The 24,796-nt window shown below is 40.5% G+C and overlaps 1 protein-coding gene across 1 annotated transcript; it reads left to right on the top strand.

Annotated features, from left to right (window-relative positions):
* Positions 1-1,379: 1,379 nt before the first annotated feature.
* LOC115579689 (calretinin-like) lies at positions 1,380-18,353 on the top strand. The gene is made up of 11 exons (XM_030413274.1): positions 1,380-1,788; positions 10,270-10,352; positions 11,192-11,281; positions 11,437-11,517; positions 12,519-12,575; positions 14,286-14,363; positions 14,921-14,976; positions 15,084-15,123; positions 15,889-15,942; positions 17,544-17,615; positions 17,773-18,353. Exons 1-11 carry the CDS (start codon positions 1,395-1,397, stop codon positions 17,887-17,889), a joined length of 1,122 nt encoding a protein of 373 aa, XP_030269134.1. The 5' UTR covers positions 1,380-1,394; the 3' UTR covers positions 17,890-18,353.
* The last annotated feature ends 6,443 nt before the right edge of the window (positions 18,354-24,796 follow it).

Genomic DNA, 24,796 nt, shown 5'->3' on the forward strand with positions numbered 1-24,796 from the left:
TGAACTGAAAAGCCTCTTAAACACCTGGCGGCCTGCGACATTCCCTCATCCTGCTTTCTGATTCTGCGTTAATAATCAACATTAAGCCACTTTTAGCTAAATTCCATTGTATTAATTCATAAGACAATATGCTGGATCGCATCGTTATCTATAATCTGCAGATGTATGATGACTGGCATGCAAAGCCAACACCACAGCCTTCCTATCGGCTTGCTTGTTTTAAATTCATATTATATCTGTGTGTTCATGTGCAGCTATCTGTCTTTGGACATATTAGAGAGGTTGAGACAATTACATGTGAGTACGCGAGCCCACATGTTCATATCCACATGACACTTTCCAATTTGCAAGGTGTTCAGAGGTCCATCATCATCATCATCATCATCATCGCTGTCGTGCTCATATCCCACACAAGTCTCCATTATTCATCCCATCTCTTCACCTCCAACACTTTCGACAGAGGCGACTCAGAGCTCCGCAAACAAATCCTACAAATTCGGTAATTATTATTCATACAGTTTAGGCTTTATGACGGGAGTTCCTATAAATATCTCCCCATCATTTTCTCTCCCTCCCTTCCTCCACACACACACACACATACAGTAGTCACACATATGCACTTATCCTACACACACTTATTATCTCCTCTCTCAAACTCTCTCTGTTCTTGTTTTCTTCCGTTTCCCTCTGATCAGCAGCACACAGCTCTGCAGGGAGGCGATAAAGAGTCTTCCTCTCCTTCTTCTTCTTCCTCTTCTGCATCCTCTACATCTGATCCCCCTCCCCTCCCCCCATCACAACAGCACCCATCCCTCACACCAGCTTGTGGGGACCAAACTGGAAGAAGAGGAAGATTATGCACCACAGTAGGAGGAGGAGAAGATGAGAAAAAAAGATAGGAGGAGCAGAGTGAACAAAGGTTTCGCAGGTGATTTAGGAGTTGCTGCTGCTTGGATCTACTCCAAATGCAGGTTCGATTGGCCGAGGCGACTGAGTGCCCCTCCAAACCTCCGCAAGCCAGCAAGAATGATGGAGGGAGGAGGTGAAAGTAAAAGGATGCAGGTAGATCTGATGGGTAAAATCAAAAAGTCAGCAGAGAGTGACAGAAGAGGAGGTGATGTGTAGTAAAACGTGCCCTCACTGGAGCATGAGCTCCACATTACTGCACTTTTTGATTGTTTTCCTCCTCCAGGTGTTGCGGCCCCTGGGATGGGATATTTAATTTATTCAGGCTTTATTTGATAATTCACAGTTCAGAGAGCTAAAGTATTAGAAGAGACAGGGATGACATAGATCCCACAAGATCCACTGGAGCCAACAGGGCGCCCCGCTGACGGGTAAATTGTGTGATGTGGTCCTTTCCTCCTGGGGGAAGCAGGATTGGATGATCTATAATGATCCTGCTATCAAACCAGCAGCCTGGACAGCAGTTAATGGTAACTCATATGAAAGCCCAGGAGAGCCTTCTTCCTCCTCCTCCTCCTCCTCCTGTAATTGCTCTCCTGCTGGAGCTGCCTGCAGGGTCCTCTCAAGCTCAACGCGCCCCCGTGTGGCGGGCAGGAGAGGCGCAGCACGCCGCGGGGGGTTTAAAAGCCTCAACTGAGGAGGAGCTGCCCAGAACCAAGGAGCTCCACACCGGGAAAAGTTTACCACTAACTATCGCACTCGACTCACAGGAGGGAGAAACAGCAGACATGGCAACTCAAGCACAGCAGCCGCCCCACCTGCACCTGGCTGAGCTCACCGCGGCGCAGTTCATCGACATCTGGAAACATTTTGACGCAGACGGTCAGTGAGCGCAAGTGTCCGTACCGCTTCTGATTAATTGAGTGATCAATGAGTATTAGAAGCTAGAAGACATATAATTGTGTGGCTAGAAACGCGTGTTTTTATTGATTGTGTCACAGCTAAGAGAGTTTAATTAATTATGTGTTGTTAAAATAATCAAGTGAACACATTTTAATATTACAGTTTTATCACTAACTACTGCAAGACACATAACCATTATTCCAGATAATCCGACAAGAAGTAAAACATTATGTTTTCAGTGTTATTTTTTAAAATTGAAATGTTTTTTCGTGCGTCTGAGGTGAAAAGCCGCTGATTAATGAGTGTTTAATGCTCTTATGTACGATGGTGTTACTTCAGCATCCTGAAACATCATTAATGTGGTGTTGTGATATAGCTATTTGTAAATGTGTCAGTGGTTTTTGTTTGTTTGTTTTAAAAAACAATGAAGGAAATTAAATAAGACTCCGTCAGAGTAAGTTATGGAAAGGAGGCTGGAAAAGAGGGAGAGTGAAAAAATCTAAGAGAGAGGATGAGGAGGAGGATGAGGAGAGGAGGAGGAGGGGGATGAAGGAGAGAGAGGTGGGGGAGGGAGGGATAAAAGAGATGCAGAGGGGGGAGGTAAAGAGGTGTGGGGGGGATGAGAGTGGAGTCTGCTTATTCTACTGGACTTTACTGGGAGGAGCTTCTGAATCTGAGAGCTTACTGGGATTGAACTGGATGTGCGTGCGTGCGTGCGTGTGTGTGTGTGTGTGTGTAGGGTCCTTTACAACCAGCGATTTACCAAACAGATTTGAATCAAGCAAAAGAAAACTGTAACACATATAACTGTAAATATGAAATAAAATCAAAGTATCAATTAAGCAGGAATGGAGGATGCCTGTGATTGTTCGATTGTAGTGATGGATCATTAGTACTGATGCATTAACGAATAAGCAGCCGTTTGATGTTAGACGGTGGAGATGGAGCTGAACTGTGATCATGCTGCTGTGTTAAATCAATAAAAATTAGAGCTGGAGTGATTTATCAGCGAGAAGATCGACTGTTTCGTGAATTCATTCATTGTTTAAGTCATTTCTATGCCTCAGCATCTGCCACAAAACTCTATATTTATATTTTTATATTTTTATTACATCTGGCACAAACTTCCACTTTGACTGATCAGAATTTGGTCAGAAGTCAAGACGTAACGTAACCAATTCATAATTTAATTATGACGACATTTTACACAAATGTCTAATAGGATAAAACTATGAAGCGATGGCGTTTTACATGCAAAAGTTTAAAGGTCAGCTCCACTGTGACAACATAATGTTCTGCAAAAACACTTTTCTGGCCGATATTCATCAACATACCTCAGGAACAGAAGGGGAGGTTGGTCGGACACTGAATAGGAGAATCTAATCTTGGGTGTCCATCTTGTAACTGTGGTTATTGTAGAAGTCTTTGGGTCAAACATGTCTGTGAAGCATCCATGTTTTAGAATTTACACGGTATAATACTTGAAGACCTACAGAAGTAGTCAAACATGAGCTCATTGTGTTTGCTGATATTGAGCGTCAGGGGATTGTTGTTGCACCATGTACTGTTAAAAATAGTCCCTAAGGGAGGACAGCATGTGTCTCACTGGACATTCATCAGGGGAGTTAAACATGTAAATACTGTGGAGACTGGACAGACATGGATGCAAAATGGAACTTGACTGGCTGTTGGAGACAGAAAACCACGAGGCAGCTTTTCTAGTTTTAAGTAAAAAAAAAAAAAAAAAGTCCAAAATGTCAAACTGTCTTGTTTTCTTAGTCTGCAAAGTATCTCCAGCTGTTAAATTAGTGTTGTGAAGAGAATTGAATACAGTGAACTAGAAGTCTGTAACATATACCAAAATACCTAAAACTGTCACACTGACTGAAGTTTCACTTTCAGGTCTGAAAGTTGTGGGTCGTATTTTTTCCTGGTAGCCAAACTGCAGTGTTTCATGTTGCAAATTGAAGGATTATTTTTCTGAAGCCATTCAGAAAACAAGCTCAGCGGTTCTGTAGATTTGTGCTGACCAAAGTTACATCATACATATGTTTAAATCTTCTCACCAAGTCTCAGAACCTCTCCTCAAATAGTTCTGCCATTTTGAATGTGCCTTAACTGTGACACACGTATCGAAACTTTGTTGTATAGTGTCTCAGTGTGGTTAGGTTTAGGCTGTAAAACTACTTGTTTAGGTTTAGGAAAACATCATGGATTTGGTCCAAATGTTACTTATGTGTCTCTTAGGCGTACCTAAGTGTACGCTACCTACCTGTTATATAAGTGACGTAACTTCACTATGTTGGTAAGTAAACAGAACTTACCGTTAACTTCTGGTTTCACACTGGACACGAACAGTTGTCTGATGTGAAAACATGTAAAACTTTGGGGCGCTGTTTAGCTCAGTTGGTAGAGCGCGCGCCCCATGTGCCGAGGCTCTGCAGCGGACCCGGGTTTGACTCCCGGCCCGGGTCCCTTTGCTGCGCGTCACTCCCCCTCTCTCTCTCCCCCTGTTTCCTGTCACATCTTCAGCTGACCTATCAATAAAGCCTTAAAAAAGGCCCAGAAAATAAATAAATAAAAAAGAGATGTAAAACGTTGCTCTTGTTCCCTCAACAACTGTTAGGCTATGAACAGACCGCAACAATCATTTCACCACCACTAAGCATCTTACTACACGTTTCCTATCAACTGATTATTGCAGAAGTTGTAAAGTTAAAGTTAGAACAGTTTGTAACTTAAGTCGACCTGTAAAGACGGATGAGTGAGTAGCTGAGTCTCCGTGTTCGTCACGATGAAGTTTCATCTCTGTGAGAACTTCTGTAGTCTCATTCAGCTGCTTGTTAGCAACCAACGTTTGAACAAAACGTGTAAATAACTTAAGTTTGTGGTATCCACAGACCTTTTTTCAAACATTTAACTGAAATTTAATGTTAAGAACCTCAATGACTTTGAGACGAGGGAACTGAACGTGCTGAAATGCTAACTGACTCATTACCAGAACACTCTATGTAAGTCCTCTGCTTGTTTTCCCCAACTTCTTCACTTCACAGACTCTTTATACTACTTGTCCCCACGTCCTCTTTTGTAGTTGTGATAATTACTGCAGCCACTAGAGGTCGCTGCCGTGAACATGGGTTATAAAAGGCTGCTTTTAATTGTGGTTGTTTTTCGGATGAGGAAAGGCTTGATGACGATCAGAAAACACTTATGATTTAATTGATTTAATTACTTAATCTATTCAGTCATTTAATTTGAGGACACTTTGACTATTCAACTACCATCTTGATGTCCGACAACCATAGATCCTACCATCGAAGCATTTACAGGAGTGTCTTACTTTACCACGAAAGGAAACATAACCAACTGCAGTGACTATTTTTTTCTTTCTAAACCATCGTCTTCAAGCGGCTCCACTGGGGGAGTTCAGTGGGTTAAATGTTCAGCTCGAGGACACCAGACTCATGGTAATGAGGATGAAGAAGCCAGAGCTAATTACCTCCGCTCCGAATGGGCAGAATCATGGACTCATAAGCATAAGCGACAGAAATGTTTTTGCTTTTCTCAGCCCCGGACCCTTGTAAATGTCCCCCTTGTTAGTTTGACAAAATGTTTTAAAGCATTGCCTTCATCCGATATCATCATCAAGGTGCAGCAGACACGTCTGAGTGGAGCAAATTGGACCACATCTCAGACACAGCCTTAGTCACACAGTCATACATCCACTCGCCGTAAAACAGTCGTCGTTGGCTGAGAAGGCATCGCAGCAGCAACAGGTTGTTTTTCGACCACAGCTGCAGTGCAGCAGTGACTGAAAACTGGGACAAACAGAGCAATTGAACATGTGAAGGGAGGGTTTCCAGCAGCAGCGTAAAGTTTTCAAACTCATGTGGCCTTTTCCTTACATTCAGCAAGTCACTTGTGTATTTGGCACAATCCATTTTTTTGTCAGTTTCCGTCATCTTGGGTTAGGTGGCTGGATTGTTTTACTAAGTGCCAATGGTCAAACAGCAGTTGAGATGTGTTTGTAAATGATTTGGGGGAAGTGGGCTGCATCTGCTCAGTATGCAGCGTGCAGTGGTGTGCTCCATGTGGCAGCTGATATTTGTGTTGCTGCGGAGCTCTGGCAGAGAGCCCCAGTGAACTCTGGACACAGTCATCTACTTTACTTGCTTTATTACAAGTCACAGGATCTGAACACACTCGTACTTCAGCACACATTTTACTCGATTCGACTCTACTCTTCATCTGCTTCAGCCATGTATTAGATTATATGACAGCATAGTCCAAAAGAGCAAACTGGACATGACATTTGTCAGGTGAATAGGTTAGCTAGACTTGAATGTAAGGTGTTTGGCAAATTAGAAATCGAGGACATCATCACGGTTCTTCATGGTCAGTCAGAGTGAGATTTGTCGGATAGCGAGAATTTCTTTCGCTTGAGTGTTTTCAGGTCATTGCAGGACAACAAGAACACATTCAGATACACAAACACACACACTATGTGCTGTGTGGACCACTCTGCTGACACTGTTATGCACAATAAGTTGTGTACGCTTCTCTTTCGTGACACACATTTTGTCACACTTGATCTGGCTTAACCCGACTGGCAGACCCAGCCAAGCAAAAACTTATGCAGCAGCACTCAGGAAAATAATTACTGCTTAAGGACACTTAGTCACAAACGTTTCTGTGTAAGTTTGTTGGCAAATTAAAAAAAAAAAAAAAAACAGTTTAGAGTAATGTGATTCTGTATTTGATAGCCTACTTATTCCTGCCGAATTATAGTGATCCCCCGACTTTTCCTCGAGCATCAGCATCAGGTGGACATTTGTGGTTCTCAGTGCTAAGCTGATGTTAGCACTGAGTTTATAGCACTGCTGCAAGTAAAGTCTTGTTTCCACGGCACATGACACTTCAGATAGTACCTTAGCATGAAGGTTGGATTATTAGCTGATTGTTTTAGCAACCCCGCTTGAAACTGCCATTTAATTGTGTTTAATGCAGCTCAAACACAGGAAAACTGGAGTATATGAAGGGATGGTGTGCTTCGATCTAAGAATATGGCCCTTCCCAAAAGGGGAAAAGGTTGAAATCCTCACACATGACAGTTCTATTGACGGTTCTCTGACAATTTGGTGGTCTTTCACTCTACCTTTAAGTATCTGCTCAGTTTGCTTTGAAACTCCACTGAGGTGTTCGCAAAAAAAAGTACAAGGTACTGTCTACAACTTTTGCTGATGGAAAAACTAAAAAAGAAGAAGGAGTTGGTCAAGTTGAGCCACACAGTAGAGATGAGGCGTTAGCTTCAGAGAGCAGCTAGCTTGGATGTAGACTAGGGATGCTCCGATCAGCATTTTTGGGGGCCGATCCGATCACCGATCACAGGAATCATAAATCTACCGATACTGATACTGGTACCGATAACGATCACCGATCACCGATCACAGAATGGATGGGAGAATAATAATAATAATAATAATAATAATCCTCAATGTCCTGCATTTACCATCTAGCCTTCTGCAGCACTTAAAGTGGTAAAACCATTTGTACTAAAATAAATAATAAATACAATCAAGATCTTTATGTACCACAATCAACTTTTTATTTGTGTAAACATTACATACCCTGTCAAGAGCAATAGATGAAATAAAATAAAAATAAATAAAATTTACTTGCCTTACTCCCCAAGTGAGGCAAAAAAGTCCAATGAATTCTATAAGCTTTGTTGTTATATCCCTCCACCTTTTACTGTCCCTGCTGTAAGGCTCCAGACGTCTAAACGTTTCACTTACAGTGAGCTGAGTGACAGGTGTCTTTGGGATTTGTTCTGCCCGGGCTTGTTTCTCATACTCGCCGTATTCTGTTGTGTGGCGCGTTCTCAAATGCCGGATGGGGTTAGTTGTATTAAATTGTCGTTGTTGGTTACCACCTCTTGGAATTTCGGCGTTGCATGTCTTGCAAACAGCGAGTTTTACATCTTTTTCGGAAACCGTGAAAAAATTCCAGACCGGAGAACTCATGCTGCCAGTGCCAGCCTCATTCATGTGGGCGGAAAAACAGTCACAGGTAATTTACGTCACGCGCGGAAAACAAAACAGTGTCATATAATTTACGTCACGCGCAGAAAAACAGTCTTGGGTAAAAAAAAATAATATATATATATTTATATGTGATCGGCTTTTCTGAACTGCATTTTGAGAGCCCACCGATCAACCTGTTTAGGATCCATATCGGCCGATGACGATCGGCGGCTGATCATAATAGAGGACTTAATGGGTGCAATATGTAAGGATATAGTTTAAATCATCCAAAAATTAACTTGAATTATCATCACAATGTGATGAAATAATGGTTTTGATGTTACGTCAAAGATGTCAAAGACATATTGTGTTGCAAAGCTATCTACTGAAGCTAACCAGCTATCATTGGGCTTAAAAAGCTCTTTAAACAAGCTCTGCCGGTGGTCCAAATGTCCTGCGCTGGTGTTGTAAACATCAACACTCCAGCTAGCTGCACAGCTAAGCAAGCTAACTAACAGTAGCTACAGTCATAAACAGGATAAAGTTAGCAGAAGTTAGCTACTCTGATGTTATTCTGCTCCTATTCACTGGGAGTTCAATAGGTGACCACATATAGATTCTGACAAAGATGAAATTTGAATTTTCATTGCTAAAGCAGAAGAAATAAACAATATCCAATTTGAAGCAAACTGACAGTCAAGAGACTTTTTTTTTTAATTATCTCATGGGTATTTAAACAATTTCCATCCAGTTGTTCTCCAGGTACCAAACTAGTCCTTTTATATTTAGTTATAGATATAATAATTCTGTCCCGTCATGTCCTGTCATTACTCTTGCGGTAAACACCGCAAACTATTAGCAGTCTAAAAGCCGTTTCACACCGGTGCGATACGAAAATGCGGCACGGATTTGCGGAATATCCGTGCAGCAATGTTCCGCATGTAAAGCATGCACACTGAGTCCGGTGCGAAATGTTCGCATTCTTGTGCTCTAATTTCGCACCAAACGAGAAAAAGCCGCGGTTCATTATCTGACAGGAGTGCTCAAGCTCTTCAGCACCTACAGAGCCGGCTAATAACAATAGTAATTGGCTGGGTCCTTGATCAAGCATTTGTGTGTTGTTGTTTTTTTAATAACTCAAAATAATGACTGTATTTCAAGCTAGAAAACGTGCATCTCTCTCCTCCCTCCATTGTTGTGTGTTTGTGTCGCTGCGTGGTGTTACAAGGGTTACGTGGTGTGTTTGAAAGTGAAACTGAACTGAAGATGAATGTTAGGGCATATTGAGCCAGCTCACTTTGTTTTCCTGCAGTGATTTGTTTGAATCTAAAAACAACAGCTCAACCGAAGCACAGATGGTGACATGGAGTACCTATAAAATACATGTGCAAATGAATCTGGGTGGGGAGACATGAGGAAGGGTGAGGTTAAGAGGGGGAGGTGAGGGAGAAAATGATCAGAAAGGAGAGAGGATGAGAGGAGATTAAGAGATAAAAAAGGGGGTGGAGGGGTGAATCTCTGCATTTTATTCTGTACATCTGTGTTTTATTCAGAATTAAAATAGCAATTCTATTAACATCTATTTTGTACTATAAAAAGCACCAACCCTGCGATCCGGGCTCAGACTGTAGACAAATGGGAGTCATTCTAATAATTAAAAAGAGAACGTCGAGTGTCCTATATGTTACACTGTAGCTCGCAGAGAGAAAACAGTGGAGTAAGTTGTTATTTTGAATCATCCCCGGTCATGTGACTGTTGTAAGAAGTACAAATCCAGCAGGGACAGAATGCCCCAATAAGCATCAATCTGACTGCCCACTTTCACCCTCTTAGGCAAGAAAACACTCATTATACTGCTTACACTCAAACGGCCCCGACTCTTGTTTTTTTCCTTCCTGCTGCCACTGCTAAATGCCAATTCGGCACGAGATATATGGATGTGAATATGGAATATTCTCGAGACATGAGCTAGTTTTTGTGTAGGGTGACTCCAGTTCATCAGTGAAGTGAGTTTTTCAATTAAAAGTTTTGGGTTGTATAGAGAGGATATAACATGTGTGAATCTTTAGTTCCCCTTGTCATCGTGCTTCAGGCTGCACTGAAGACGTGACGACCCAGAATTGTATTGTGACTTGTGAATTCAGGGCTAAACCACCCAAATACCCTCAGAAATGCTCAAACTTAAGCGCAGATGTAAGCATGTATATAAGCATACACTTCTGTAAACAGCTTTACTTGGATCCAATCACAAGAGGACTTGAGACTGGACTAGTGCTCGAGTTTTCCAAAATTTAACGACCGCCTGTGACCTTTAATCTTTCATCCACATCTAAGTCTTTCATCAGACTTTTTGAACAGTCCACAAAGCTTCAGGCGTCTTAAAGGCTTCATAACATCACTTGTGCCAAACTCATTGAGCTCCTCTGGTGCTCCGCAGGAAACGGTTACATCGAAGGGAAGGAGCTGGAGAATTTCTTCAAAGAGCTGGAGACTGCGAGACGAGGAGCGGGAGCAGGCGTGGTGAGCGAGTGCTGACAGCAGCAGCTGTTTGCATTTTTCTGTCCACCTTTAATCCATCATTTGAAAAAAGATAAAATAAAGATATATTCATCACAAACGCTTCGGCAGCCTCTCTCCTAGAAATTACATTTATAAACTGCTAATCTGTTTGCCAATTGGGGGTTAATATAATGAAAGTGCTGCCTGGATTATATGTTGTATTTTAATATAGAAAGTGCTTTGGTTGCCTACCATAAGATAGCTCAGGGGGGTGGAAGAGTAATCTTTATTTATGTTAACAGAGCACTGCAAATGCCTAAACATAAGAAAGGAGAGACACATTAAATATAATTTTACTGAATGTTTTCAGCATTCTGTCAAAGTTCATCAAGGAACGATCTGAACACAGACAACATTTTACAAGTTACAAAAAGGCAGGCATACAAAAAGCACCAAGGAGAATCCAGAAAACTAAACAGTACTACAAAAAAAACGCAGGGATGCCAGGACAACAGACAGATACAGGAAGTGGAAAGTAAGACATGAAAGTTGAGGATAAGCTTTCAACATAAAACAGGAAATCAACTGAACTAAAACCTACGACCATGACAGATTGACTGTAAGCATTTTGCCTCATGTGTTAATGAACGTTTTCTCATTATCTCGACAGTAAAGATTATCTGGGCGGCCTTCCATTATTTTGAACTGATCTACTGATACAGATTAGCAGGAACATACATTTCTGGGGGGGGGAGGGTTGTCTTGGTTAGCATGTTGTAATTGGTTTTCTCTCACATGTATGTTTAATTAGATAAGACTGTGTTATTGTTTGTCTCTTTGATGCGTGACCGTGTTTGCAGGATCCTTCCCATACAGCTTTCAAAGAGAAGATGAAGGAGTTCATGGCCAACTTTGACAAGAACGCCGATGGGAAGATTGAGATGGCAGAGGTGAGAGCGACAGTGCTTGGGGCGACTTTAGCTTTGGTCGCATGTCATAACTCACCTCATTGTTTAATCTGTCGAAACTGTTTCTCTGTGTTTTAACATAAAACAAACGTCTCTGGAATAAAACAAATTTTTTACCTTTGTCTTCCTCTCTTCAGTTGGCTCAGCTGCTGCCAACAGAGGAGAACTTCCTGCTCTGCTTCAGAGAGTTTGTTGGATCCAGCTCTGAGTTTATGACCGTAAGTTTGTTCATATTGTATATTCAAGTCCTTCACCTTTAGCCCTTACAGTCATCCAAACCAATTCTTTTAAATGACGGCAAGTAATATAGATTTTACAGCTCAAAACGCCGCTATTACCCAACCCTGTTCCTTTTTGGAGAAATTTGCTCACTTACCAACTGCTTTAACTTCACTGGGCTGTGAAATCTCCCTAAGAATGCCTCAAGTCCTCAGTGCCATCACAGCTCGTCCTGTGGGACTCATATTCATCTGCCATGCGATTCCCTTTGTTTATCTGCCAAGCTAGGACGTCTGTTAAGTGTGGAAACAGTCCAGTTAGGCTGTAAATTGTTCATTTAAAAGCTGGATGCTGCATCTGGAACTCAGACACTCGCAAAATGTCAAATATTGTTTTCAAAACATTTTAGATTATGGTCAGAGAGAGAGCGGCATGAAGGTGACTTAAATTGTCTTAAGCTAAATTCACAGTTGTTAATACTCATACATTTGCATTTTCAGTGGCTAATTGTGCCTTTATCAGTCTAGAGGAACATCAGTATCTTCTCGTCCTCTTCAGCTGCATATGTTAAAATAATTGGAGAGAAAACAGTGAAGCATCGAACATCTGGTCCTCTGTGATTGAAAACAACTCGTGCGTACACACACTTGGTGTACTCTGGGTTGAGTTGAGGAGGGTTTTCAGTGGGGGTGTGATGCTCAGGCTGCTCTGTGTGTTAAGGCTATTCTCAGACAGCCATACATTATGGATGGAGCGCAGCTTTCTGCAGGGGAAAGGCAGTGAGTGCTGTAGGGGTTTAGGTATCCATCTTTGATAAGGGCTTTGACAAATTCTATATTTACACAATGTCAGACGACACCCAGCTACCACTGTCTCCTAGTCTTTTAGCTTCTGTTAAAACTGACAACGTAAAGAGAAGTTCTGAAAGTCGACAAAGTGAAGTGTGCGTTTTGACTCGTCATGTTTGTGTCTCGCTCACTGCATCACTCTTCTCCTGCAGGCCTGGCGGAAGTATGACTCTGACCGGAGTGGGTACATCGAGTCGAATGAGCTGAAGGTAAAACACAACATGGCAAAAATCTGCAATAAAGCTAATTGATGAGGGATCATTTCAAGTGCACAGCTGCTCTGACAGCAGCGCGGCACTATCGCCGAGGTTTAGTCATTCTGTCATTTAGACCCCAGCCTCTGCAAAAACATGCACACACTCCGTTCTGCATCTGACCTGTGACGTATTAAAAATGCCCTCACACATGGTAATTATAGTCAGAAATAAGATTGGATCCGATTCAACTTTACTGTCTGTGCACAGAGTACAACTACTGAGGCAATAAGTACAAGTATCAAATGTATAGAGATACAGAAAGTGTCTGGTTACATTATGGAAAAGATTCCTTTGGAGGCAGACATTTTTGTTTGTCCATTTCCTTCCAGAGATTCACCTTTTTGTTACACGATAAGATCTGTTTCGTGAGCAGAAACTCAAGTCTCGCTCATGGAGAAGTCTCACTCTGAAATCACACGAGAGGTGAGTTGTTGCAGGAAGAAGACAGTGGAAACTTGATTCGGAGTCGAAGAGATGAGTTTACTTTGAGGAACTGGCAATGAGAATTTATGTCTAAAGTCATGTCCGACTATTTAACAGATTTTTGCAATCAGGATGAGGAGACAACTGTAGCAACTCACCACGCCAGATTTCTGAGCGTGACCTGTGTTTCTGGTAACAAAATGGACAAATGAGAAATGTCTGCCTCCGAAGAAATCTTTTCCATGATGTTGCCAAGCTCTTGGAATAACAACCTCAGCCTGTCAGTGGCAAAAACAAGCACTTTTAGTGGCTCGAGCTGATGGTTGGAGTTGTCCCCAAAGGATTACACTGTAGATGCGTTGCAGCTGCCAGCAAAGTCGATTTTCTGGACTGAATCCCTAAACTTTTGGTAAGCTTAAATCATTTTCACACCAAAATATATAAATATGGGACCCAGGTTTAAAAACACCAGAAATCCCCTTCAACACTAAAACCAGAAAACTGTTGATAAGTGCATAATAAAGGATTTATTATATTGTAATAAGGCATTTTTGTTACTTTTAGATCTGGCAGCTGTAGAAAGGCATAGGTAGCTGGTGATAAATGGGCACTGAATCATTTAACACAACAATGACAATGTTTGTGGTTAATAATGACATAATAGATAAAACAGATGTTTGTTATGTTATTATAAACAATTAGAAGAAACTCTTCTTAATCTATAAATTGTTGACAGATTCCTTATAAGTGCATATAAATGACTTATAATCCAACAATAAACATGTTTGTGGTCCTATTGTTAACACTTATATAGTCTTAATGATAAGAATAATGTTCATACGTACTTTATGAGGACTCTCACGGGTATTATTATCTATTAACACAACTACAAAGACCTTGCTGTGAAGTGTTCCTTGTATTTTTCAGGTTGGTTGGTTTCCCTCGAGGTTACAGATGCACGTCAGCTCTCTAGTCTCTAGAGTTGTTTGTGGTTGAAGTATAATAGATGTGTATGTGCATATTTTGTAATTACTGTAAACAAACCAGGCCTTGTTGATGAAAAGCTTTTCTCTCATGCCTTCAGTATAATTGTCTCTTCTGAGGGAGCTACTCTGAACCTGAACATGTGTAAAAACAAACCACCGTACGCTCCACTTACCTCCTGAGCTCGGTGCGTTAACGCCGTTCGTTTTCACCGTAAGTGTTAACTGCCAATCATAAACGCATTATGTCGTCCAGGGTTTCCTGTCAGACCTGCTGAAGAAGGCTAACAGAGACTACGATGACAAGAAGCTCAAAGAGTACACACAGACAATTGTGAGTATCAAGAAGCATTAATTAGGGCTTTTTCTTCTCTCTGCTTTGACAAAATTTGAATTGTGACTCCAAGAAACAAGACTTCACTGTAAAAAATCCACCATTTCTTTATATTTGTCCATATTTCTATGACATTGTGGTGACGACAAGAACCATTTACCTTTAAGATCGAGAGTGGATTTAAGATAAAATCTATTGTATCAGTTTATGATGTTCTCAATAACATTTTATATGAAGGCATTTCGTCACACATACACGACTAAATCACATTTACACTCCTCAACAATGCCTTCATGCTCGAATGTTTCTGCATAATGTAACTGAAATCACTTCCCTAAAGGCTTGAATTTTAATGTAGTGAACATCGGTGTCTACATTCACCTTCCAGCTCACCTGTATTGCTGAGGCATCACTTTCACATGGTCTCAATCGCTGCCATTTACATTTTCTTGAATGTTTTAACATGTGATTTGTGTGTAGGACTGTACATGATGGTATTTTCAGACCTCCTGTTTTGCTTCTCTGGTAAATTCTCTGCTGATCTTCTTTCTGTGCAGTTGAGGATGTTTGACCTGAATGGCGACGGTAAGCTGGGCCTCTCTGAGATGGCGAGGTGAGTGCGTCCCCGGTTGTTTTTGTCGGTGTGTAAAGTTTGAAACCTTTCTGAAAGGACGCTAACAAGATTAAACCGTCCTTTGTTGTTTTGTTTTTTTTCTGCAGGCTCCTGCCAGTCCAGGAAAATTTCCTGCTGAAGTTTGAGGTAAAATTAAAGCCACAGTTTATTTTTAGGAATAAAATCATGATGACCGAGGCAACTTAAGACTGAAACTGTGATGTGGAGAAGTGAGAGTAGTACAATTCAACATTACTGGATTCACTACAAGAGGATTATTTGTCATCAAAGCACTGAATGGACAAATGGGTCCCTGACACAAAGACGCAAGTTTACTCGCGCGAAATCCTTCGGGATTTAAATATTACTGTATCATTTCTTCGAGAACATCTTCTTACACCCCTCTCATGTGTTTGGGAACAGCTTCTAAGTTTTATTGAATCTATTCGATAAGTCAAATGAATTAAAGTCCTGTGGGTGTTTATATTATCATAGGACTTTAATTTGCATCTTTAAATGAAAATATCTTATCTAATCCCACAGATTCATGTATAATCTTAGTTAAAGACATGATCGGGGGAATACATAGCCACTACTAGAGCATTTTGATGCCTCAAGTTCAACATTTGTAGCACAGGGACAGTTTTTAATCTACATTCATGTCCCACATGTATTTTGTCATGTGTGTTCCTATACGTACACGCTCGCCTGCCAGAGCAGATCAACAATTCCTTTCTGACAGCGGATTAGTCTGTCTGATCGGGATTAACTCAACTCTAGTCCCAGTTATCATAATCTGCATGGATTAATATCAGTTCTGGATCTGGCGGGGCTTTTACCACTCTCTAGAAAATGTCCTGCAGTTTCTAGCAATCTTCACATCTTTTTTCTTCCCTTCTTTCTCACACGCAGGGCATCAGACTCACAGTGAAAGAATTCGACTCCCTCTTCACCTACTATGATCAGGTGAAATGAGCTTCTCGGTCTTTGTTTTTGCCTTCATAAATCCTACGTCTGTGTGATACACATACTAAGTACTATTTCCATATTTTCTATGAGACTGTGTGTGACTGATTACACACTGCTGCTCATTCATGCGCATATGGTTTAAGATTCATTGGGTCCTTCCACTTTCCACAACTACAAACAACTATTTGATTGATTGCTTTAAAATGTTGTGCACACATTCCTGGTGTCCAGATGATGCACCTTTATGATTAAAATAGTCCCATTAGCTTTCCTGGAGCACCGCCATGAGGTTTACATTTCTGGTTTGATTTCCATTAAATCTGGTACATGATAGGTGTATCTTCTGGCTTCGGCCGACACAGGGTTTTTGAGGGGCAGGGGCGAAAATGATAAAAAAGGGCAAAGGGCACCAGCTGTAGGCACTGGTGCATCAGCATGCAGACCGGGCACTAGAAGGGCAGCCTAGAGGGTACTTTTACAGCGTCTTTTTGAACAAATACATCTTCCCAGTACTTTTGTTTATGATCTAACAAAGATGAATTCCCATCAGCCTTATCTGTGGTTTATGATTTGTGCTCATTAGCAAACATTAGCATGCGAACGGGAGCTGCAGCGATTAATTGCATCAGCACACTACAAATGTTCTATACCAGACCATTAGTTCCTTTATATGATCAGGTCGTTCACTTTAGACATAGAACCACTAAAGCCGTCCCACTGTTTCAAAAACCGCATCATTTTTCCAGTTCAGTCTTCTCAGCCACAATTCATCATTTCAACCCTCCACATATTCACAGTGTGAGGGGTTTGAGGCTCCTTCCAAAACCATAGAATAATCTGTGCACAAGTTATTGAGCCAGCTTTTAACACTCTAAATGCAAATGTACTTAATTGCAATGCTACAGTTTTGTCTCCAGGGAGGCACAAATCTTTACTTTTTATCCATATAATCTACAACATTCCTCCAGAGGGGAGAAACCCTGGGACATTTCCAAAATGCATCTACATTTCAAACATAGATCATCTTTAATTAGACCCAATCTATTCTGTCTTGTTGGAGTATAATGATATCTTTGAAGTATCTGATTCCAGCAACTTAATGTGAATATTTTCTAGTTTCTTTACTCCTCTGTGACAGTGAACTGAATGTCTTTTCAGTTGTGAGCTAAACAAGACATTTAAAGAGTTATCTTTGGCTTTGGGAAACACTGATCATCATTGAAGTTGATCAGTAATCATCAATTGTTCGAGAAAAAAACATCAAGCCCTGATGCTAGCACAATAAACTAAAATCCCTGCTGATTATTGTGCAAATATGTGACATGGTGACGCAGTGTGACGTAACAAAGTCATGAAATTAAAGGCGGGATTACTGGCTAGGCGTCTCATGTGCAGTGTTTTCCGCGGGAGAGAGGAGCTTCTGTTGGTGCTGACTATGAACTTTTAAATTTTCAAGATCTTTTACATACACAAGAACACAAGAAAACACTGAAGGAAAGGGGGGGAGGAAGAAAAGCACAATAGGTCTCCTTAACTTTCACATTGGATTCTTGAACATCTTCTATGTAATTCAGAGCTCTCATGTTGTCTTTCACCAGGACGGTAATGGGTATATTGATGAGCAGGAGCTGGATGCTTTGCTGAAGGACCTCTGTGACAAGAACAAAATGGTAATGAATAGTTAGCCTATTGATTGATCAGTTCAAGTTGCTTTTCTACTCGCCAAATTTAGAGCGGCCTGAGATACCTCTGCAATGTTCTGTACGTTTGCGCCACCCATGGACCACCTTGTGCCCGCTGACTGTACGTGTGTGTGGTTTCTGGCAGGACGTGGACTCATCAGGTATCGGGGGGTACAAGAAGAGCATCATGGCTTTGTCAGACGGAGGGAAACTGTACCGCACTGAACTGGAGATCGTCCTCTGCCGGGACTCCGAACTGTGACCTCCCTGCCCGCGATCCTGCAATCCTTCCCCCCCCCCACTGCCTCCGCCTTCCTACCTCCTGATGTAACCTGGTGCATGTGTGACCCTTAACCTCGCTACACCACTTAGAGTGAAGACAAAAAGCGTACCGCTGAACTTGCTGTTTTAGCTTCGAAACCCCTCCAAGGTCTTTTTTTCTGTTTTTGAACTTTACGTCCATCGTGAGATAGCCATAGCAACGACTACAGAAGTATATTGTGGTTTTATTTATTTGACTTTTAATATGCATTTGTATTTTTTACATTAATCTCTTATCTATTATTGTTCTCCTCCCAATGATTTAACACTTCTGTGACAGCTATTTGTTTATTTCATTTTCTATTTAATTTGATATTATCCTGTTTTGTTAGATGAGGCTTGAACTGTTCTATTAATGATATATTAAAGATATTACTGAGAGAATTAATAAATGTACCAAGACAACCCTTGTCCCACTTATTCAATTGCATGAAAAAGTAATGTCTTCATCTATACAGTGTTCTGTTACACCTCTGCTGCCAGGGGGATCATTTCAACGGTGTCGCTGCCTCCACTGTGCAAGGTTTGTTTAGTTTTCTCTCTCAACGCGGCGTAGAAGAAAATAATTCTACCCCCACTCTTAGAGTAGTGTGGTTTCAGTGAAGATTACAGATGCCCAGAGCAAGAGTGTTTTCTCCAGTGTGTGCTCTACCTTCGCTTTTCTAATCTCCTGGTAACAGAGAGTGTGATGTCAAAAAAGCTTGTGCTGCTCCATTTTTCATAGCGGTGAGTCTCATGAGCTTCTGTGGCACTTCGAGATGAAGTGAGCAGAGCGGGACGAGCCGAAAGATCGGGACAAGAAAAAAAGCAGCCAAAGGGTTGTTTTGCTTTTTTTACATGTAGAAAAATCTGCCACAACACAACATGAGAAAATACAATTTGGCAGTTTGCACCTTTAAATAATTCAAACGTGTCTCTTTCTCAACCAAAAATGCTCATGTTAGGATCCTCACCTGAGCTGACGGAACAAATCTCCAATACAGGAGTGATTATGACATGACAACATATCTTTATTGTGGATTAAATTGATTATTTAACATTCATTACTCACGTTTCTTTTTAAAGAATGCTGTCACAGTTTATACAATTTTTTAAAATGTCTTTATTCAGAAAAAAAGGCAACACACCCCCGTATTTCAGCATTATGGAACAGTCTACCTTCCATCAATTAATAATCAGCTCTTTCATCTTTAATTAAACTCACTATCTTTAAAGCACACCCCTCCACACACACATCATCACTGCGCTCATACACAGAAATGGTATTTCAGCGAGTAGTCGATGTGACACACGTGTGGGCATACTATACACACACACACGCGTACACACACACGCGTACACACAGGGAAATGCACAGGGGCACACAGTGAAGCTCTGCGCTGTAGTTCAAGCTGCTAACTGCTGACAACGTGGAAAAACAAGAGTTACATCCGCTCTGATTCCTTCACACACATCAGTCCCACTCAGTGAGAGCAATGAGACAAGAGGGAGAAACGGACAGATGAGATTCCCTCTGTTATTTACCCCTCCGTGTACAGCTGACACACACACACACACAGTCTACAAAGACACAGTTGAATGACTGATACGATCATGAATTTAAAAGACAAGGACAAAACAATACTGCACTGTGTACCTTCACTGATATATGACACACAGATATGTAGCACACAGTACGGAAGTCACAGTGCGTCCATCTGAACCGCGCCAGAGATAAATGGACATTTCTTCTGCAAATGACTCAAAAGATTCCATGATGCTGATTATTCATCTCTTTACTGTGTGTTCTTAAAGTCATTTAAAACCAACGTTTTATTCATGTTTGCCCCAGAAAAATTATCAGTGGTATTTTTGGATCCTATTCTAATTGCGTGTCTCTTATGACAGCCACTGGGGACAGTGTTTGTTTTTCCTCCACAGAAACCACAGAAATCAAATGACAGCATCCAATCTTTTTATATGGGATTCCAGTTTCTAGTTGAATAGACCATGTAGAGCACTGGGATCACAATACTATCATAGTACAACTTCATTATTATAATTAATTATTAAAAGTACTACAAGGAACTTTTAACTTGTTATGACACAGTCTGAATTTATCTAGTCTTTTATGACTTACATAGAGAAACAAGACCAGCAGCAAGAAGACTGTCTATCTCTCTTAATTTGAACTAATCTTAATTTCTGTCACAGGGTTTGATTCTGATTTATCTTGTTCGGAAAAGTCGAAAACAGAAATCTAAACTATTTTTCATGTTGCAGTGCTGAGGATGAATTTGTACCTGACGAAATAAGCTGCTCTGTGTTCTGGTGATGCAGCACCAAAAAGATTCTTACCTTGTTTCATCGTCATCTTTTGTCAAAAAAGGCTGCCAAAATCAACAAAAAACATGCAGCTCATTGTTGTAGCTCTTTTAAAAAAATGAACCCTTTCATAACCATTTAAGATGGAGAACCATATCTCACTCACCAGGCAGTGGATCCTCAGAGTCACGTCAATTTAAATTCAATTTAAACTGAATCTTTATATGTCTTGGTCATTTTGGCACATGGCATTATACATTCAAAACGGTGGAAAGACGAGATAAACCAAGTCCTTCTGGGAAAACTGTTAAACCATCTAAAACAGGCTGTGAGAACCCATTTCTCTGTTTTTGCACTTACTGGACAATTTCACACACACATATTTATTATTATTCAACAACACACTGCCATACTGCTTACAAATACACTGTTAACAGTGTAAAACATTATTTATATGCAATGTATATGAGTCTATTTCTTAAATTTTTATTGTATTGTTTATTCTTTTACTATTATTATTGTTTATTACAATACCACTGTCCTTTGGCTGCTGTGATGAAGAAAGTTCCCTGTTTGCAGCACAAATAAAGTAAATTCTGATTCTGAAAAACCCTCAAAGAATCCACTAAATAGAGTATTCCAAATACAATTATCAAGATTTAATTAACAGTTTTCTTGCACATTCTTTTCTATGGCTGAAAATACATCTGTCTATGCCTGTGGATTTATTCTGCTTTTTCAGATCTGCCTTATTTTGAGTATTTTACTTAATAATTAACCCTTGCATAGTTTAATCAAACACCAATATTAAACAGTCTTTAGATTTGAACTAAATATATTTTTGGTGCATAGTGTCTGCTGGAGTTGACAGATGTATTTTCAGTCACAATAAAATAAAAATATTATTAAAATCTGGTTGAAATCATGTCCAGCATCTTAATTATTAGAGAAATGTTACTTACTGTCTGGCTTACTGAGAATTAAATGATTTAACAGTTATTCCAGGTTCACTTTCATACCATCAGTGCATGATATGGACATCTATGTAAATGCAAAAAGAAAAGTGAATGCATGATTTTTCATTTGCATATTAAAACACCATGTTTTAAAGGCCCTGTACAGCTTCACAGGTGTTTTCACTGATTTTGGCTGACCAGACTTTGGCTCAGATTGAGGTTTAGTGAAGCAGTTCAGATAAATACATGTGATTACCACAGCCAGCTAATAATGAGAATGAATAAAGTGTAATATATCCTGCACAACAAAGTTAAAGAGGGAAATCTACATTCATCTTTTTCTCAGAGGTCTTTTGGACATGTAGCATTAAGAAAAACGGGCGTAAATAATACAATTAATGATGGATGAATTCCATTTGGCTTCAGGGTCCTGCTATCATGCAGGCTGGTTCAGTGTCACACTGGCAGTGGTTTACATGGACCCTTGAATACAGAGCTATTGTCTATATTATTATAATAACAGCTGTGTCTTTTCTGCTATGAAAAGTCAGAAGTGTGTGCTAATCCAGAGAAGAGCTCTAATCAGCAAACTGTGAAAACACCTGTGTGGGTGGGTGCGCAGGGCCTTTAAAGTCACAATATTAATTCTCAGATCACTGCCAAGAGAGACTTTCATGTTTAATATTTGACTGTACTTATCGTGAAAAGCATGATTTATGAGGCATTCACTTGAGCTCAAACTTTGCCCTAATTTCTTAACACACACACACACACACACACGCACTAGATGTTCTCTCACTCATAAAATATAGGCACATATACGTCAAATACTGGAGGCTGAGCCAAAGAAGCTCATCATGCCATTGTTTTATTCATTCGTCTTCGCACAGAGGGGGCTGAGCGCATTGCAGCTCGACATACACGAAGCATACGGAGGCACACACAGTGAAAATTCACTGGCACCGTCTCACATTAACTCATCATCACAGCCGCCTGCAGTCGCACAACCTATTAACCTATTACCTCACAGGAAGCGCAAAGGTGTGAGAATATTGTGTGTTTGACGATGGGGGAGTGCACACACATGCACATGGATACACTCACATATTCACTCCTCAGTGGGTATCAGAGAAGCCCGTTCAACTCCAAGCTGAGCTGTGAGGCGTCACTCAGCATTACAGTCAGTAACTCTTCACTCTTATCACTTTTTCCATTATTAATTCCTGCTGCTCTTTCCTTTTAATGCTTCTGCTCTGTTTGCTCCTCAACCTCCTGCTGCTCGTCGTCACTCGTTGCTGTCATCAGTTTCTTCCTAAAAAAGATGTTCAAGGACAAATGTGGATTGATTTCTACGGAAGAGGATTAGGGCCACATGTGAATTTTTTTTTAGTTCTGACTTTAAAGTCAGAATTCTGAGATTAAAGTCAGAATTCTGATTTTTTTCTCAGAATTCTGAGATTAAAGTCAGAACTAAAAATTTTTTTACATGTGCAAACTTCTGACTTTATTCTCAGAATTCTGAGAAAAAAAGTCAGAATTCTGACTGTAATCTCAGAATTCTGACTTTTTTCTCAGAATTCTGACTTTAAAGTCAGAACTAAAAAAAAAATTCACATGTGGCCCTAATCCTCTTCCGTAGATTTCAGTATAATAATACAAAGTATAATATTAAAGACACAAAAATCAAAACACGGCATGTTTCCTGGCATGCCACTGAATAAACAGTGGAAACTGTATTGTATTTTGCCTCATCTCTGTTTCACCTGGTTGCTGAACATCTCTGACTCCATGGCTTTTTTAAAAAATCCATATCTCCTTAACACACAGGCAGTCCCGCATGCAGGCCAAGTGGATGTCCCGCTCTGTCACTGTGTTGAGGTGCCAGGGGGAGTTGTCTGTCTGGTTGCAGGAAAAAGAATTGTGTCATGGACTTCCAGGCATAGTTGTGTGATCTTCTTCCAGGTCTCCGTTCCCTCTGTTGTTCTCATAAACTTGTATGATGTCATCTTCATTTAATGCAGCACTTTTGCAGAAACATCCCTGTGTTTATTTGAGGGATATGAAACCACTGGAAAAATAACAGAGTTTTCTGAAGGTTGGAACAATTTTCTATCGAATATGTTCACTAATGATTCAATGATCTTTAAACTACAACACAAGAAGCAGTGAGCGCTGGTGAGCTTTGTGGAGTGAAATGTAGAGAAGGTCTCCATCTGGTGGGACGTTGGAGACACCAGCCATCAGGGAAAAGGGAAAAGTGAAAAGTAAATCAGTAATGAATGCTATATTTATAAAAGAAAAAGAAAAAAAATGTTTCTGCAATGTGTAATTTATCATTTAATGTTCCATGTCTTGTTACATGGCCACAGATGGTTAAAGACTACTGCTGGATAAACATGAATGGAGGTACCGCAATAGCAGCTGCAGCTCCAGAGATGAAGCGGTGTCCGTTGTGTGACACTGCCCTCAATAGGACAAATGAAGTAACTGTATAATGCTACTGCCAGGGAATGGCATCATTTCTGCCATCAAGTATCAGATAAAAAAAATGATGTTTGCTGGTCTGTGTTGTCTCCTATATCATATCGCATTCTGGAAAATAAATCAGCAAACCATATGTATGTGGATAAAAGACCATGTTTGTTATGCCAAAAAATGAATATAAAGTGTCAACATGTTACAGTCTTACTTTGATGAATCCAGTACACATGTCTCATTGTGACCCAGCACATCCATCCATCACATTAGAGATGTGGCCACATCAGTCTGTTATCGGTAACTCAGTATTTATGTTACTGAGGTCCATGGCTTTGACCTGCAAATCTTGATCTGACAATGACTCCTCCATCAGAGACCCTTCCTCTCAGAAAATGATGACTACCGGTTTCAATTATTAACATTCACTGCTAATACAAATGTATCATCCATTGCCTATATTGGGTGTTTTTTTTTTCATGCATTCTGGTACATTTTAACAGGTGGCTTGATACTTTTTTCTGGATATACTAGCACAAGAAAAAGCAAAGGCTCATTCTGCCGTATCATTTTCACATGCTCAGACTCCTTACATTGGAAGCAATCACCGAAATGAGTTTTAGTCAGGCCACCTGTGCCTAGTTGGGCAGAGGGTGGAGCCCTGAGTTAGTCGGTGGGATTATTACTTATTTAACCTGTAAGGCATTGAATGACTCAGTATTCCCTCACCGGGTTTATGTGTTTGTTTTGTACATGTATGTTATCCTTGGTTACATTCCCTGTGATGTTCCTGATGGTCGTGCTAGAGCAAAACATCTAAAGTTCAAAACTTTGAATATTTATAATAAATCAGTTGTTTTGAATCATCAGCACACAGCAATGGAGGTCACGGCTGCAGACAGGTTGATAAATGAAAGTGAAAATAAATCATCTTTTCAATACCCAAAGTTAAATAGTAATCTCTGCGCTCTTGCCCCACTGGTCAACGGCTCCAGATCAGAGCAGAATCCGTTGAGAGCCATCAGGGTGTTTGTTCCTCCATAAGGTCAGGATCTGCACCTGATCCTCACACAGTCACACTAGTAGTCTGCACACACATCTGACATGCTCGTA

The sequence above is a fragment of the Sparus aurata genome, chromosome 4, assembly GCF_900880675.1.
Source record: "Sparus aurata chromosome 4, fSpaAur1.1, whole genome shotgun sequence".
NCBI lineage: Eukaryota > Metazoa > Chordata > Actinopteri > Spariformes > Sparidae > Sparus > Sparus aurata.

What these genes read in the sequence shown, in the direction of transcription:
- LOC115579689 (XM_030413274.1), top strand. Translation starts at nt 1,395, where the DNA reads ATGATCCTGCTATCAAACCAGCAGCCTGGACAGCAGTTAATGGTAACT. An exon ending in GGCCTCTCTGAGATGGCGAG is followed by an intron (nt 14,977 to 15,083) that starts GTGAGTGCGTCC and finishes TTTTTTCTGCAG; the next exon opens with GCTCCTGCCAGTCCAGGAAA. An exon ending in TCTTCACCTACTATGATCAG is followed by an intron (nt 15,943 to 17,543) that starts GTGAAATGAGCT and finishes GTCTTTCACCAG; the next exon opens with GACGGTAATGGGTATATTGA.